Genomic DNA, 18211 nt, shown 5'->3' with positions numbered 1-18211 from the left:
AAAACTCAAATGACCAATATATCTTTGGCGAAAAATACATGGCCGATTCATGACAAATCAGAAATCATTTACAAGCAAAAATTATGGATTGGTAATTCAAAAAAAATATCGAACTTCAGATCTTAGGTTTTCATTGGCAATACAATGATTAAAAACCACATCGGTATTACCAAGGAATGTTTCATATTTTAGGGAACAGAATAGCCATAGTCCTATAAACAAAACCATATCCGCGTGGTTTATCAGTCATAACGTATGCCATAGCGCGAGATACCAAATAGCCCAATGATAGGTACTTCCTCACCAGAGACGCTCAAAAATGACGTGTTCAGACGAAAAGATCTTAAAATTAGGTAAGCAAACTGTTATCGGCAATGAAAATCGACGCAAACGTCCCACAAGTGTTTTTTTGGAGGCGATAGTAAATAAATAAAAAATAAACGTTTGCAATAAAACGCAGGTAACGCAGATGGTGAGTTTGGAAGTTTTTTTTTTCGTCCTTGGGCTAATCTAGTATGCACGGTTTGAAAGAGAACTGGGCAATAATTTCGGCGCGCGCGAAAAGCAGTATTTTTGGCGCAAGGTCACATGGACGCGAAAAGAAAGAATATAGGTAGAATTCAGGAGCGGTCATTTTCGAGGCCGCAACGCTGGAGGTAAGAGCCAGCAGGGCTGAAGGGGGTAGGGTGGGGAAAATGGGTTGCTTAGAAAAACATACTGGTGAGCGTGGTACCATAAAGAGGGTAAAGAGCTTGGCTTCATACGGAAAGGCTCCGAGTTTAAATCCCGGATGAAGCCTTCAGACGTACCAAACCAATAATCCTAAAAGTGTGAAGTTTCATCGGCTCACGCTAAGTCGGGTTTATTATGCGTTTGATCTTAGTTGTTTTATCGAAATAATGGGTGCCATGTTATTAGTATTTATCGAACTACATTTATCAAACATGTTTTGCCGAAGTAACAGAAATATTCAATGCTCCATATGAATCCAAATTGCGATGAGTTAGATCAGAAACTGTTATCTCTAACTATACTTCTTGTAGTGTTTACTTGCTTTATGTAATGCTTTATCAACTAAAATGCAGTTAACTGTAGTTCATAGTATTTCGCAAAGTCGTATTGATAATAAGTATGGATTGAGTGTTACTGTGGAACTTGCTCTCAACGTTTTCTGTATTTGAACTGAATAATTTAGAAACTCTGTCAGACTCGTAGAAATTTATTTTATCCTTTTCGTCCGTCAGAAAAACGTTTCTCTTCTATGCAAATTTATTTTCATCTTGTAACCTACGTAACATGCAATCGCTTTACTTGAAAGTGGAAATATTGCATGTATCTAATGTAGCCAACTGAAAAGTAAACGGTCCTTAAGTAAAAAATGGCAGACAAAAAGTGCAAGACCTCCCATTGTGACCATAATAGGCCGCAGGCCTTTTTTGTTTTTTTTTGGGAGGGGGAAGAGCCCCTTGACAGCCATCAAAAGCGAGTGAGTGACATACATGCACCTTTGGCGAAGTCTAAGATGATGATTAGGGAATAGAATATCCATTTCCTATTTTGTTTTTAAATCATGCCCGCGTGATTTTTCAACCCTTATTTTTATGTTTACCGTAACGAAAGACACCAAAGAGCTTAATGATGCTACCACACTATAGGCCCTCAAAACGTACGTCTCTACGCTCATATACCCTAACAAACCTTCGAGTTGCATTACCGTGAGCTCAATTGCGGCTGTGAAATCCAATAAAATACCCCCAAAATCTTTCAGAAACTATTATTTTAAATACTGCTTTCACGTCACATCATCCTCTGGAAAGGCGAAGCTCGGCAAACTTACATATACAACACAAATTTATCAATAAATGTCTTTTTCGATTTAAATTCATTCCTGCAATTATGGTGGTAGATGCGCTATTTTCATTCAACTATCGTCCTAAAACCTCATTCGCGGCATACACAATTTTTATCATGGCCATTACGCTACTTGCGTTACATGACGCTAACATTACATTATGCTAATGTTAGTATGAGTCATTTTTTGTAAAATCGACACTCATATTATTCTAGTAATAGTTACTCATTATTTATTTGCATTAATTAGGATAACTTAAAGAAAAGACGTAAACATTTCCTTCCGAGCGACATAAAAAATTCTTTCGGTCTGACAAGGAGAAGTTAATCCTGAAATCGCACTATGTTTCCAGTTTCAACAGGAACGATGAAATATTATAGATACTTGATCCAACGGATAGGTTGAATTCATGGAGACAAATAACTAGCCAAAATTCTTTTTAGCATTCTCGTACACTTTAATGGCTGTAGGCCTAGCACCTACCACCACACGCCTATCGAGACGGCTTGTGGAGTAGCATATTAATGTGGATGAATACAGTGTCGTGTATATACTTCATTTCGTGGGGGGTCTCTCGGACCCTTCCCTAATATTCACTCATGGCATTTTACACTTAAGTTTATACGAAAAATGTTATACATGAAGGAGTATTACCATGCCCTCGCACATGACTGATTCAGACAACGATATAAATGTTGCCTCTAATTTCCTCATTATTAAAATATAGCATAAATAGCTCAGTTATTTATCTAAGACCGTAAAGTAAACTTCGAAGAGTCTGTTTTGAAGTTTTCAAAAAAACATATTCACTTTACTGCTAACAGAGGAAAACGACTCGGTTCGATTCAAGGAATCGTCAGCTGCTGTGGCGAAAGCGAGGGAAAGAGATCTGGAACTGCTCCATCTGCCCACGACGCGGAGCAGCATAATCATAATAAGACCAAAGGAGCCAAAAACAGACGATTTGATGGAGTTCCGCCCAACCTGGAGATGCGCGGAGTAAGGTGGATTAAAAGAAGCTACCTTCCCAAGTTCCCGGAAAAACATTAAAAACTTCCCAGTTTCATCCTTAAACCGCAGGCGCGGAAAATATCTGAAGACTGGGAGGTTGCAGGATCTTCCGAACAGTCCCGAGAATCCTCTGGCTCGTGGTTACACAGAGAGTTACAACCCGCAGTGAACTTTTCAAAGGGCGCTAGCGACGAGCAATGAAAACAAGGAGATATTTAAGTCGTGCGCCCGCACGGAGGAGGAAGGAGCGAACGCCGTCTTTTGTTCGATTTTCCGAGGCGCGCGCTCGACGGATCCAAGATTTATCTCTCGACTAGAGGAAGTACAGGCTGAAACTGAGGAACGAGCATCGTCTTCGCTAGTCGAGACCACGAACAAATGACGCCTAGTCTTATTGCTGCATTGAAATCTACTTAGGCCGTCCAACTTTCAGGTCAGCTGATGTTTCATTATACGAATCGGTTAGTACCATAAACAGATGACACTTAATGCAGTGCTAAACTTCCGAAAGGTACTATAAAATATTTCCTGAAAATATTTCGAACACGTTTTGAGCCTATATAAGTTAGCTATCATATTTCACATCAAGAATGATCATCTCGTACCTTTTGCAGATAATATTTAGCAGACATCAAATACTAGATGGGTCAACATTAAGAGAGTAAGCAATCAGAGTAATCGAAGCTTGTTTCTTTAACCTCGGCAGTGAGAAATAAAATCTAGAATATTAAAGTCAATGATACTCAATTTTTCCTACCTGAACGCTACCCAAGATTCTAGAACTGCATGATACTCTGTTAGCCACATCCAAGGTGCTTGGTAATGAGTAAGTATTTCTCTCCAGCATGCAATAAGCCCCATGAAGGTGCTGTTAACCCAGTGGCGAAGATTAGTGAATGAAGTACCACAATAATACAAGATTAGAATGTGAAAATGCTTTTAAACCACATATTTTTCTTCATCAATATAAAACAGAGCAAAAAGGCTTAAGATATCACTTAATCGACATATAAATAAAACTCTCTATAGCATACGCTTTGTACATCTTTCTCACAAAACACTTTAATGCCTCGCCTTTTATTGCATCGTCCCTAAAACGGTAGATTTCTTTGATTGAAGTTTCAGAGATAACGTTTATCACATTGGATTTACAATCAAAATTAAATCTCAGCAATTATTGTTTTCACTTCAGTTATTTTAATACTGTTGTATTTCAATGGTAATCCTGATTATAGAAACACAAGTTTTCGTAACTAAGTAAGGAATGGAGTTAAATTAAATATACCGACACTGAAAATAAGTAATCGAGAGCGACCTGTCCTTTGAAACATCGGCAACGATATAATTTTGGACTCGTACGACCTGAGTACAGTTCAACATGGTGCCACACCAATTTACTCGAGAAATATGTATTTAGATGGTTCAAATACACACCAGACGAGTTCGTACACGTTCTTCATATATATACGCTCAGAAAATAGCCATGTTTACACATCTTTAGAATTCATTTAAGTGGCATAACACAAAACTCTTTTATGTTCCACATTTGTAATCTTTTTGGAAGATTAAATACTATTTTTTTCCCTCTACTCGACTTATTTCCAAAAATTCCGATTTACCTGCTGGCGGCTTTCTACCGAAGTTCCGAAGGGTGGTCATATCAGCGGCAGACACTGATTTTTCGTGCACTCACAGCGGACATTCGAGAAATACACCTCGTAGGGTTCGTTCACGCTCAACCAGATGGAGTGGATTATCTGGCAAAACACCAAAGCGATGAACAACAAAAACTAACTCGTTTTCCCCCTTCACCTGCCGATCGTTGGATGCACTTTGCTGATCATTGTGGCGGCGGGGTTCAACACTTGCTGGTTGCATTGGCTACTGGTTCGACTCCCACTAATATAGTAAGAAAGCCCACTCCCAGTGCAAGGACGCTAGCCGACTTCGCCAAGATAGTTTGGTTTGAAAGAGGTCAATAAGAACATAATTTTTAGCAGAAAGAAGATGCTCACACTTTAAACTATATCCATGAGTTCGCAAGTACTTCGCACAGATTTTTTATATTTTTATTAACGTTTGATCTATATCTTAGGTTTGTGTCTCACATGATATTTCAAGGAATTTATGCATTTTCTGAATGCGCAAGCGAGCGTGGTACATATGAATGCAAAATAAAGCGTCACACAACGGTTTTACCGCAAGCAGGCTGATTTTTACTACTTAAATACGGCTGATGAAATTTTTTACCGATATCAACACGCCAAGTTGACATCAATTAATAAATGACGGGGCATTAGCCTCCTTGACGAACACCTATCGTCAGCCCCAGGCATACACCTGACTCGGAAACCGCGGCACTTATGCCTTGGCGAGACGATTCAAAACGCGATTCATACAACTTCAGCGAGGCCTAATTTCTCGGACGTGAAAGAGAGTGTCGATCAACAGGTAAATGCGACAGCAAACGACAAATAAAAAGCGCATTAGTGTTCTTGCCGACCGCCTACCGCTATCTACACCCAGGGGTTCACAACTGTCTGCGACACTGCCGCTATTATACGCCGACGCGGCGATTCAAAACGCGATTCAAACAACTTCAGTGAGCCTAATTTCTCGGACGTGAAAGAGTGAGTCGTTCAACAGGTACACTTGACAAAAACAACATATAAAAAGCACACTTATCTTCTTATCTACTGCCTATAGCTATCTTAACAAGGGTCCACAACTGTCTCTGACACTGCTGCTTTTGTTGCCCGATGCGGGGATTCAAAGTGCGATTCATACAGCTTCAGCGAGCCTAATTGCTTGGGCTTCAAAAAGAGAGATTGACGAGCTTCAAGGAAAGAGAACAGGTATTGTTAACGACAAATAACCCAAAAAAAGCGCAGTAACCTCCTCCTCGACTTCTCATCGCTATCTAAACCCGAGGGTTCACAACTATCTCCGACTTTGCAGGTTTTGTAGCTCGACGCGGCGATTCAAAACGCGATTTCACAACTACAATGAGCCTCGATTCTCGGAGACAAAAAAGGGCCAATCATCAACACTCACCACTTCATTCCAGATCCGGGGCCGTCCGCGTCTCCCTGCAGGAGCCACCCCCTACTTCAAAACACACTCTTCTCCGACTTCTTCTTCACCTCCGCCGGCGCCCTACGAGCACACGTGGTCAAGCCGCACGCGGCCTCCCTCCCGCCGGCAGCTGTCCGAGTGCCGGCGGCCGAGCCCCTCACAGCCCGCCCGGGGAACCAAAGAACCGAAAACCAGTCAGCCGGCGGGCAAGTTCCAGACCTTCACCGTGAGCCGTCGCAGATAACTATTATCGCTAGTTATTCCGAGTCCTCCTCTTGAATGTCAACAGTCACCACTCGCGTTGAGCACCGGCGGAGAAACAACAAGAGCACAACAGACACACACAACCTCTCGCGGGGAGGAGACAAGACTCTTGCGGCACGAAACACAACACGGGCACTCTCTAAGGGCGCCCGTGCCACGGTCCTTCCATTTATCCCCTTCTGAAAAGACGCCGGCAACCCCCACCCCCTCTTACCCCCCTCCCTCCTCCTCCTTCTTCTTTAAACTTTTCGAGAGCGGTGGCAAAAGGGGGTTTAGAGCCAGGAAGGGAAACCTATGAGAGGAGTGGGGGGAGACATGCGTGGGGTGCGAAAGGTGGAAAGGGGGGTTGGTGCAAACCCCCTCCCCCCTCACCTCACCACCCTCGGGAGAGAGGAGAGAGATAAGTTTGGAGAGGGGAGATTTTAAGGTGGAGGGTTTTGGAGTGGTGGGGGAGGGTCGTGACGTAAGGGGAGAAAGGGTGGGGGGTGAGACATCTGCCGGCGGATCCACACTCGCGAAGGAGCGGAAGGAGTCTGTGGAGAGAGGGAGAGGTGTTGTGGCGAGTGTTTGGGAATCCCAGGAGACAACCCCAAACACGCAGGTGAGGGAAGACGAAGAGAAGGAGCCGAACCTCACTGGCGAAAAACCGCGGACACCAATGCTATTGTGATATCCAGGGTGGAGTAGAGTTATATTTTATTCATGCCATTATTCAAGCATTTTACCCATTTAAGTATTTAAGAATTATTCTGGCAGTCTCCACTGCCTTCATAGACTTCTCTCTCAAATTCACAATAAGGCCTATTCCCTTTCATTCTAATGATGGACAAAGATATCGCATTTCCAACTAATTTTATCATGCATCATGATGTACAATACAGTACCTGATGACGATTTTATAGTAATCGAAACACGGGCTGTAAGCTGCTGTGATAAAATTAGTGGGCGATACGATTTCTTTATTCAATGTTGTTCTGCGACAACTCTCCACAAAAAGTTGACTTTAATCCCTTTCATTCTGTCTTAAAATCCTATTCTTTTCTTTCCTCTCCCTCCCTCACATATCAATTATATTGACTTTTACCGCCGTAAACGCGGCAAGTCGGAAATAGAGGTTGAAGAAAAATTGCATCACAAAAAAATTTACCCCTGGATAGCTAATACCAGAATGAACCTATATTACCAATGACGTTTATGTAGAAAACGTATAATTTTCAAATAACAGAAAATTTGAGCTAGGTGCTGGTTGTATCGCGATCTCCGTGAGGTAAAGAATTCACAAGACATGAGTTGTCCAGAGCATCCGGCAACAGGGAAAACTCGCGACCAATGGGAGCGCTTGGCTCAAAGTTTCTGTAGTTTAAAAATGGCGCCTTTGCGACCTAAACAACATCTGTAATTTTGGTTCTTAAAGGCATTAGCTATCCACGGTTCAAATTTCGTTACACAAAAATTCTCAACCCTCTATTTCCGATCTGCTGCGTTTACTAAGGTGAAATTCATTATTATTGACGTGGGAGAGAGGGAGAGGAAGGAAAAAATTAGAGTTTTTAGACAGAATGAAAGAGAGTAGGTCTTATTGTGAATTTAAGAGGGAAGTCCATTAAGAAAGTGGAGACTGCGAGGATATTTATTAACTACTCCAGGGAATCCTACCTCAATCCGTAGAATACTCGAATAATTACATGGGAAAAAAATAAAATTCTCCCGAATCCGGTATCGAACCACGGACGTGAAGCTTTCCAAGTCACTGCGAAGACCACTACGCTATGCAGACTCCTTGTTCCCATGGGATTTTACCAAGGTTCATCACGGTAGATGTTTATTTCCATGGCAATTATTTTAACAATGCTATTGACGACCGCTGCTGCTCCAGTCCGCCTAAAGAATGCCTCGGGTATGTCCAGGATTTTTTTTGTGAGTTGGACTCTAAATATGGTTGCTTAATGCATGCAATACAATGTATAAGTTAGAAAAAATGTAGGCTAGCAGAAAGTAAAAGGGTAAGTCATCAAGCAAAATTTTAGCCCATAGTGTAATAAATTTAATACTAATTGGTTGGAATGGGAGAAACTGTTAAGTGTCTTCAAAGCCGAAGCTAACTCTTCATTCTCACAGGAAGGCCTTTACTCATCCCGAAAAGCATTAGACTGTGGGCGAGGTAAAATTTTGTAAAACATTCGTGTGCGCAATGGCTAACTATGGGTCAGAAACACGGACCATTGGAAGAGTTGATCGGAAAAATGACAGAAACCTTCGAGATCTGGTGCGGGAGGCGCGATTTGAGGATCAAATGAACGGATAGGATAAGTAAATAGGTGGCGAACCGAAGAAAAGTAGAAGAAAGGGAACTGTGGAGTGCCATACACCAAAGGAGGACCCGGTAGGTAGGTCATGTCATGGCAATAGTACTTGGAACTTTTAAAATAAGAGCAAAAGGAAGAAAAAATCTGGGAACTAAAATATTTATGATGAGAAAGGGAGAAGTGGAAGGCTTCAGGCTCGCTGTTATAAATAATGCATAGTATATTGTAAGGTGCCTAAGGCCACTACTTGGATGTAGATATTCCTGATATGTATGTATGTATGGTGTGCATATACGCCGATATGCAAGAAAAGAATACTAAAAGAAGTATCGATATAGCCACTATTATATCATGAAGGGCAAACGCGGCCGAGACAAAACAATACGTCGAATAGAGACATTAAAAATGAGGGTTCATCTTAAAACCTCAGTGAAAATCCTACAAGACTGAAGAGAAAACTAAAGTTTAACAATATGAAAGAGCGGGAAATATAGCAAGAGCAGCTGGCAGAATGAAAAAAAAGACGAAGTCATCTCAACGACCATGCTTGTAGCATGGGTGACGGTAGCGGTATGTAGATTGCTCGTGACATCGCACCAGCTGGCGAAGATCCACATGGCAGAGTGAGGTCAATATTCACATTGACAATGAAGAAAAGGCGGCAGGCCTTACATACAAGAATGAAAAGGACGACGGGGTAACATTTAAAATAAATAAAACATTTTAGAAGTTTTTTTCCATTTCATTTGAAGTTAGTTACTTTGTGCCTATATTACTGGGTTTTAACACGAATCTCCCTCGAATGATTAAATATTGGATGCGGAACGACTTTCACATGCACCCAAGCACGACATGGTGCTCGTTGACTGAGCGCGATATTGAAAATTGAAGATGAGAGCGAAATGTCGCTCGAAAAATGGGGCAACGAACTTTAGGGCTCTTCTCGTTCAATGGCTTGGGGCTGCAAGGAGGAGTCAAGAGGAAACTTGGCGATAAATCTTCCGGCACTCATGACGCAACACTTAAATAGAGATATTACTCCCACATCTACACATTCGATTCCATCGCAAATCATCAATCAAAAGTTCACGTTAAAAACATCTGGCCGCTCTGTAACCCGGAATTAAAGCTCGGGATGGAGGGGATAAAAACGCGTAACTTCCGCTCGAATAGTTTCATTTCGGTAAATTTTTTAAGCTTTTCTTTTTCTGAAAACGTATGATTTGTTTAAAACTTATGTGCATTCATGAAACTTCCAAGGTAAGAACTAAGAAGGGCTGGATATGGCAGGCCAAGAAAGGAAACCTCTAGATGACATACGGAAGAGTCAGAAGGTTGAGATGGAGGGAGTAGTGGGCGAGAAGGTTGATTTAAAATCTAGTTTGAGGGAAGATTGCTAGGTAAGGGAAGGATCTGGAAGGAAAATAAAAATGATTTATGAATAGAATGAAAGGGAATAGGTCTTACCGTGAATTAAAGAGAGAAATATATGTTGAGGAGGGACGCAGGCCGGGTTAACTTCCAAAAATACTCGACTTAAACGTACTTAAACCGGTACAATTTTCAATACACATAAGAGAGTTAGACCCAATAAAATTTACCTGATCTTAAATAGAACTATTTTTACTCCGGGAAATAAACTGAGACTTTTGAGAGTATTTTTCAGACTTAAAACACAGGCTATTTTTTGCAAAGGTTCTCTTCTGAAATCCCTGAAATTTTTCTGACTGCGTAAATTTTTGTCAAATGTTGCGTCACTAAAAATTATCAGTGGAGTAAGAGTGATGCGCCCTCTTAATGGGGAGAGCCAGATACAGACAGGGCAGTCGCCTCAGGGTACACACTCAATGAGGCAAGATCTGGTGCGATTTGACATTATAATGAAATACCTGCCGGCAACAGAAGCTGACAATATTCGGCACTGATAACTCGTGAAGACCTTTTTAGTACAATAAATTTCTTTTATTACTGGTATAATCCTCGGCAAAATATTAATATAGTCAATATGACTCAATTGTTAACTTGTTTACATGTAGTAATGGCTTATGAAATAAATATCAAGGGTTCATTAATAAGGTAAAGGACAATGTATAATAACGAAGCGTCGTTACGTCGCGACGTTCCAACCATTATTAGTGAAAATTTAAAAATACGGGCAACCACATACGTATTTGAAATGCTCCCGAAATAGTGGAGTGTTAGCAGGCCCCTGTGGTAAAATATTTTAAGTGACCATTCACGGAATTATTGAATAATTCGGTTGGTAAAAATAGCTTGGAAATAAATTAATATTCGTTTTCTTGATCATCATGAATTCAGGAGCTGCAAAAATATTCCGGCTTCTTGGCAGTCGAGTAGCGAGACTGCGGGGGCAAGGGAGGAAATGCTAGAAAGATTTGTTCCATCATAATCGATTCATTATTTAGGAAGCCTAATTATTAAAATATCAAATATATATAACAACAGATTACATAAAAATATAATATTGTATTATAATGAAGAATAGTAATTAGATAGTGATATTATAATTTTCCGTGATGGCAATTCAGTATAATCGAGATGAAACCCTCAAAAATATCGTGATACCTCGATTAAAATTCTATTTTTCAGCTGAGAAAGGAAATTGAACCACAAAAAAAGAACCCTTAGCTCCACCGCTACTTCATAACTGCCTCCAGTGTTTCCAGCTAAAATTATCTTCCCGAAACAATTTGCTATAACTGGGAGGTGGAATTCCAATAGTGCATAGTACGGTTATCCAGAAGGTTCTGAATCACTTCATCCCTAAAGATGCCCATATATCAAAAATAAATAAAAAGAGGTAAAAATAAAGACGATTGTGTAAAAAATAATCATGACTTTTTGGAACGACAATAAACAAGAACTCAGATGAAATCCTCCATCAAGTCACTATTTAATAAGAGCTGGCACGAAAAACTACTTTTTTAGCTGAGATATGAGGTTCACACACCCAAAAGCACCGGCGCGTGACTGCATAAGGACGGCTTTAGCAGGAAGAAGCATGACGGATACCAGCAATTTCGGTGCGTTGGGTTTTGAATAGCACATGCCACGAAGCACGATCGAGAGGTCTTCCGGAATATTCGCGGTACACGAAAGGAGATATGGTGGGCACTGATGAGGAGCGGAGACCGCCGAGTCTAAACAAATCCACATTAAGAGCCGTAAACGCCGAAAAACAAGGGCGAGGAACTCGCGTGGCCCCGATACGGCTTCCTGGCCCTAGAGGTAACAGCTGCATCACAAGCAACAGGGGTGGTCTTTCACACGCAGTGTATGTCAGTGCAAGGGAATGGATTTCCGCCTGACACGTGCGGTCAAAATATAGCCGAACCGCGCGATAATTTCAACCTACCGATAGCAGGAACAAATATACAACATATTACATGCATCGCGGAAGCCCAAGAAGCAAATATTCATAATTTTATACAAGGGAACGTGATGGTCCGGGGATGGTTGGGCTACTGATGGAATGGTCCCGAGTTCAAATCCGGACGATTCCTTTATATTCCTCCAAAAATAAGTCCTAAAACTGCACGGTGGCCCGGGGAAAAGAACTGGTCCTACTAACATGAATTTCTGAGAAATCATACACCGGTGGTTTAACCCCGGGTGAGCTCTACACCTATACAAAACAACCTTCGGGTTGATGACACATTCGAGAGACTTAAAGTGACCGAGTGATTCGTATTTTTTCTCCATCGGTTCTCATGGCTTATTTTATTTCATTGAAAATAGTGTATGTTCTCTAATGAATTAGCTACAGAAGCAATAGGAGACACGATAGAAGAAGCAATAGAAGACATGTATTAGTAGTCATGGTCCTTTTATTATATACAAATAATAAGCGCAAAAAGATTTTTTAAATCAACCTTACCCATCAGGCTCGCTCAGAATTTTTATGCTACGAATCATTGAGGAGCGCAATATGCGTAAAGAAAAAATGATATTAAGATGGGCTTAAGTTCGGAATCGCCTATAAAGTTCGGATCATCGCCTTTCAAGCTACACTGTAATAGTTTTAAAATTTGAGTTGAACTTAAAACGCATAGAAAGCAAATGTATCCGACTACCTTGTCATCAAGCTTCACAACCTGTAAGAGCAAAGATGTGAGGAATTCTACGGTACCTTCTTAAAAATATAACAGCCACAGGATAAAAGAACATGCGATGCAAGAATAAGATATGCCCGTAAAAGCTGGCCATCGGTTCAAAAATTTACGTTGCTCTTTCAATAGCATGGTTTGTTCGGTTTTATGGAGCTACAATTTACTATCTCAAAGTCACTGTAAGTTCGAATGCCGACATAATGCTGAGCTAACACTCGATAATAACGGCTACCGGCATCTGACATAGCGCAGACTGTCTCATACGGTACCGTAGATGAAAGCATAAAACCGATTTTCCCGGACGAATTTGGCTGAAAATCTGCCCATTTTGTAAGGAAAAAGTATATTTTATAACATTAAATTGTTTTTTACCAAGCGTTCCGACAAGAAAAAACTTTTAACACTTATTTTATCGATGGTAAATTTGACGAATTTCATGCCTGAAAATACAGACAGGTTGAGCCATTAATCACGTAATTTGCAAACATGCTCCCAAGCTAAATGCTTACTTTAATATTTGTCATATGAAAAATGTTTAAAAAAAGTTGGAATTGGGTCAAACCATTTGGATCAAAACTGATTCAAAATTAGTGTAGCAAGATCATGCAACACTTAGAAGTATGCGCCCTGTCAGGTATAGGTAAATTTTATAGTCAATTATTGGCTCAGACGGAAGCCGGGATTCTTACAGTGAATAAGATATTATTAAATGATACTGCCATACTCCGTATACACAATTCCATTAAAATAGTAACTTATTTTCACCCGATAATCAACTTTAGCGTTCATTTCCCCACATAGCGTCGAAGGCTGGCGATGGGGTGGCAGCTAGGAAGAAAACATAATTGTTAGCATCTCTGAGTATGGTAGAATAACCTAGTATCCTTGAAAAGCGCACTCGCGGACAAATATTGCGGAGAAAGTTTGATTGCTTCCTAATTGAACGCTTTCGAACAAGGTCCAATTTTCAATTTATGTACGCTTTTTCCCCGACAGTCGTCATAGCACCGTTTCACTTTCCCATTTACCACTAATTGACATCAGTAAAAAGCGACAATTCCCAGAAATACCGGGGAGTGGACACAGTATATCCAGAAAACTTAGCATGAAAAATATTCAGTGAATAAAAATCATGTATTAAAAATGAAATTAACTCAATCCTCTCTGGATATCGCGCAAAGTTTTATGACCAGGTAAACCTTATTACCCTAACCGCTTGATTCTTTCTCGGTTATACGGTTGGAAGAGGCTCGAGGCAACAAATATATGGAGTCACGCGATATGTGACATTCACATGACACTGATTTGGTCTGGAGGGAGCTCTATCTAACCTATCCAAACTAATCTTCAGGTTGAAGTACTCACTGTGAGGGTGATTGCAATAAAACTTGAACTTAGTTTTCATTCACTCCACATCTTTCAAGATATCTGAGAGATCATAATTTAAAATAGCCTTTAGATATCTTCGGATACATACTCTTGATAAAAAATCTTTTTTCGTGATTGACCTGAGCATTTTTATTATTTTGCAACTGCAATTCTTTATGATGCTGGATGAGAGATAAAGTGTAGTTTAGTTTGTGTACACACACGGTAAGCGCAAATATAATATAACGATAAAGAAGAAAGACACGCTTATATACCTAGAGAAAGACAACAGTTTTTCACATGTAAACTGAACCTGGAATAAATCCTTAAAGAAGAATTTTCCGATGCTGCATATAGCCTGTACGTATTTTGTTATACAATATCATAATATTTTTCCTGCTCCATTCAACACAAGCACTAAAACTACTCGTGCGATGGTATGACAGATAAGAGAACACGACCAAAAACATGTTTTTCCGCTGGCTGACACGCTTAGAAATTCCGCTGAAGTCACGGAAGTCATTTTCAAGGAAAGTGGTTAGCACCGCGGAACGATATCACGGCCACTTGAGCGATTATCGAGACGAGATATTATTTCCACTTTCTTCGATACGCACCAGTGATACCGCGGAGGGGAAGGAGGAAGCGCCAAAAAAGAACTTTGCCATGATCGTCAAGCAGCAGAGGCCTGGAGAATGAAAACGAAATAGATGACTCTATGGAAGATTTCCTAAAGTGGTCATCAGTCTTACATCTCGGTCAGACGATTTCTGTGGTTCGGCCACGAATATTAAGTGGGTTATTCTTTTTCTAAGGTCTGATGACTCATAAAATTAAAATCAAAGTGATTAAATTCTTTTTTCAACATTCAGCAACACAGCTACTTTTCTACATACCTATTCCGGACTTGGTCATTTGCTGCTGCATGGTAACAATTTTCCAATATCTCCGAATGGAGAGCATAGCCATCTATGCTCTCAGCCAATTCATTACACTGTCTTCAGCGCTTTTTTGGTTCCAAAACGCTATCTTCCGTTCCATGTGAGGAAAGAGATGATGATTAAAGGGAGCCAAGCTCTCAATATAAAAATTGTGAACCGAATATCTTATCGATTCACCTGATTCAATCGTTGAGCAAGATCATCGGTTGACACTCGCATCTTTCATTGACCACCAGCATTTTGAACGTGTGTACGTTCCGCTTCAAAGTTCCTGCAGCATTGCCGCAAGTTTATGTACCCATTTTAGTACAGACAGACAACAATAGACCGAATGGAGACTCCTCTGTAGTAATACTCATGAATGATTAATTTCAATGTCCTTCAGGAAGAGTTTTGAAACTAACAAATATCAACACTACAATTATAAGTAAATACCGATAAGTCTTGAAATAGAAGTAAAACTTGATTTGGAATAAGTAGGGAAGCGTTCCAATGCATCCCCTTCTTCGATGCGAATCGCCTGCGGGCTCCAATCCAATTTTTAAATAGGGCCTTGAGGATCGTCGCGTATTTCGGGTCTCGCAATCAACGCCAAGATTTTTTATCGACGCAAATTGTCTCTTCTGAGTGAGCTCTTTATGAATGGAAAGTAGAGTATAAAATGTCTTACGAGCATGAGATTCAGTTGCGTGACATAGAACGTAGATTATAGAGAGTCGTTAAAATGAATGTCAATGAATACGTAATTTGAAATAATTCACTATCGGTTGCCACTTGAGGATTAAATATGTTGTAACATCTCCACATCGAGAGTTTTTTAACTCTTTCTGAAATGAACTTCTACTTGGATTTACCTTTCCCAACCGAGTTTCGTCTTGTAGAGAGCCCAAGATGCCCGTGTGTGATGAAAACGGTGTCAGAGAAAATAAATCTAATTAAAGGCCGATAAATAGAGAAAAGTTTAAAGCCTTTCCTACACATATTTCTATGTTTGAATAAAACTATATGATAGTAGTTATGGTTTAATAGGCTAAATAAAATCAGGAAAGGAATCAGTAAATACTTAACTTCTAAAGTTTTCGGACATGAAAAAAATCGTAGGTAATTATGTAGCGTACTCAACAAAACTTATAACAAACCATTTAAAAAAACATAAAAATAGCCAAACCAAAATAAGCAAATAAAAAAATCAAATAAAATCTCTGTTTTAAAAAGGCCTAGCACGAACTCTTGGAGACATGGATGAAACATGATAAGAATGCTCGATTTTCTTTTCATTTGTTCATAATGTAGTAATTAATCCGAAGAAATATTACTGCAATTCCATTTCTCTACCACCAGTTACATGGGCATTGAAGAGGCGGCAGAAATATCGACATACTCAGATGTTTAGCATCGATAATTATTCCTCCACTTCTTTAATTTTTCATGCACACATTTAAAAAAATAATATAAAACATTAAAATTAGTAAATATTAAATTGCGAAGCAGAATTGAATTCAAAAACTCATTTTCATCCGGAACCTCCTCGTAAAATGAAAAAAAATGGCATGTATGATTCATTGCCAAAACTAGAGATGCAACTCCATCTAAAGATAAATTTTGGATTCTTCATTACAATTTAAATATTCCCCAATAGAGGGTATCTATTTAGGAGCTCTTTATGTGCGTTATCGATAGGTCTTCCTTGCTCCATTGTGTTTAAATAATTTTTAGACCCAGAAAAAAATTTCGCCAAGATTTTGGAGAAGGGGTGGAAATTTCCACTTTCCTCCCCTGGATTCACCACTGCGGAATATGTTCAGACTACTGTGAAAGTCGTCTTATACCTCATCACTACTCATGCAAAAACAAACATTTAATAGAAAATACAGCGTGATTATAATCAGCCTTTCTTGGAAAAAGAAAATTGATTTATTTGGTACAATCCACACTAGTATTACATCGCAAGTTTGCAGGAATATGAATCAAAATTCCGGGCACAAGATATATTTTAATGTACTAGTTCAACATCTATAGTAAGCACAACCGGTGAAGGGCCAGAATTTACACAGGTCGACAGTTACGGCGAGATTGCCACTCAAGATCGCCGTAGCGGTGATTACTCACAACTGCGCAGTCACCATTGCCAATATAACATCTGGAATTTTATTACCGACCATGGTTTCGACATTGTTACGTCATTATCATGATGATGATAATGTTAGTGACACAAAAGTTTCGATATTATGGGTGGCATTAAAAATCAGTGTGGAACATATCAGGAAAATTTTCTTTTCCTAGTTCGAGTTTCCATTAAGTCATGCCGCAAGGAGTTGTTCTAAGTATAAAGACAACGTCGGATAGGACTGAAAGATACTTTTCTTTCCTCAAATCATATCACGATGAAATTTTAGAGAATATTAAAACGTGATGCAATGCCATCGCTCGAAAAATAATGATAAAGATGCATTCACTGATTCATCTCAACATCTGACCCAATTATCTCTACGCAGCGCGGAATACTGGTGGAAAGCCGAGATTAAAGTCTTCGGATGTGATCCAAATTTGGCTATTTCTATCGTACGTTAAGAAGTAGAGCTTGCAATGTATCCTGCACGACGGATCGATTCAACATTGGGTAACATATCCCCCCGGAACCGAGGCGTGGATTATTTTGTAAGGGGTTCCTCCTGGCCTTAGTTATCTAGATCGTCGGAAGAGTTGCGTTATTGCAAAGTAGCAGAGGAAGCGTAGAACTCGAGATGGGAGCACGTGCGAGCATGTCCGTTCCGGAACTCTCATTCGTTCAGCGTGGGACAAAAAATTCAGGCAAGGGTTACATGGGCGACCGGGCAAGTAACTGAGTTTAAGCCATTCGTGTAGGTATCTCACGAGGACTTATTCAACGCAGAAAATTCTCACGAGATAATGATTATGTCTACCCCGAGTGATTTTCTTAAGTAAATCTTCTACTTCATATCAATTTTTCACTTTATTTTTAGAACATACCTAAGATACTCTAAAAATAGCTCATCTCAGGTTAAATGCAGAGTGTCAAATTTAAAGTCAATTTATTCTTTATTTTTTGACGGAATATGTTTATTCCGTGAAAAATGAGCAGTAGTTATAAAAAACGCAAACTTCTCCTTTGAACCAAATGCATCAACCGGTAATGAATCGGAAGATTTTGAGTTCTCTGATAGCAGCAATTCAGTTACTTAAGATTGAAGTTAAATATCATTATAGTACTGTGTGAGCTATTTATACTACATTTGCTAGTTT

The 18211-nt window shown here is 39.8% G+C and overlaps 1 protein-coding gene across 7 annotated transcripts in view; it reads right to left on the bottom strand.

Moving 5' to 3' along the window:
* The window catches only part of LOC124154162 (tau-tubulin kinase homolog Asator), a 168514-nt gene that overhangs the window by 140745 nt on the left and 9558 nt on the right, over positions 1 to 18211 (bottom strand). Inside the window, exon 1 of one of the 7 annotated variants that reach the window (XM_046527704.1) lies at positions 5918 to 6358. The exons of the other annotated variants lie outside the window; for them this stretch is intronic. Coding sequence (XP_046383660.1) covers positions 5918 to 5925 — 8 coding nt within the window. The 5' untranslated portion in view covers positions 5926 to 6358. Of the gene's footprint in view, positions 1 to 5917; positions 6359 to 18211 lie in introns of those variants that run through there. 7 annotated transcript variants of the gene reach the window in all.

Source organism: Ischnura elegans, chromosome 2 (assembly GCF_921293095.1).
Source record: "Ischnura elegans chromosome 2, ioIscEleg1.1, whole genome shotgun sequence".
Classification (NCBI taxonomy): Eukaryota; Metazoa; Arthropoda; class Insecta; order Odonata; family Coenagrionidae; genus Ischnura; species Ischnura elegans.
This window is presented reverse-complemented; position numbering and strand designations above follow the sequence as displayed.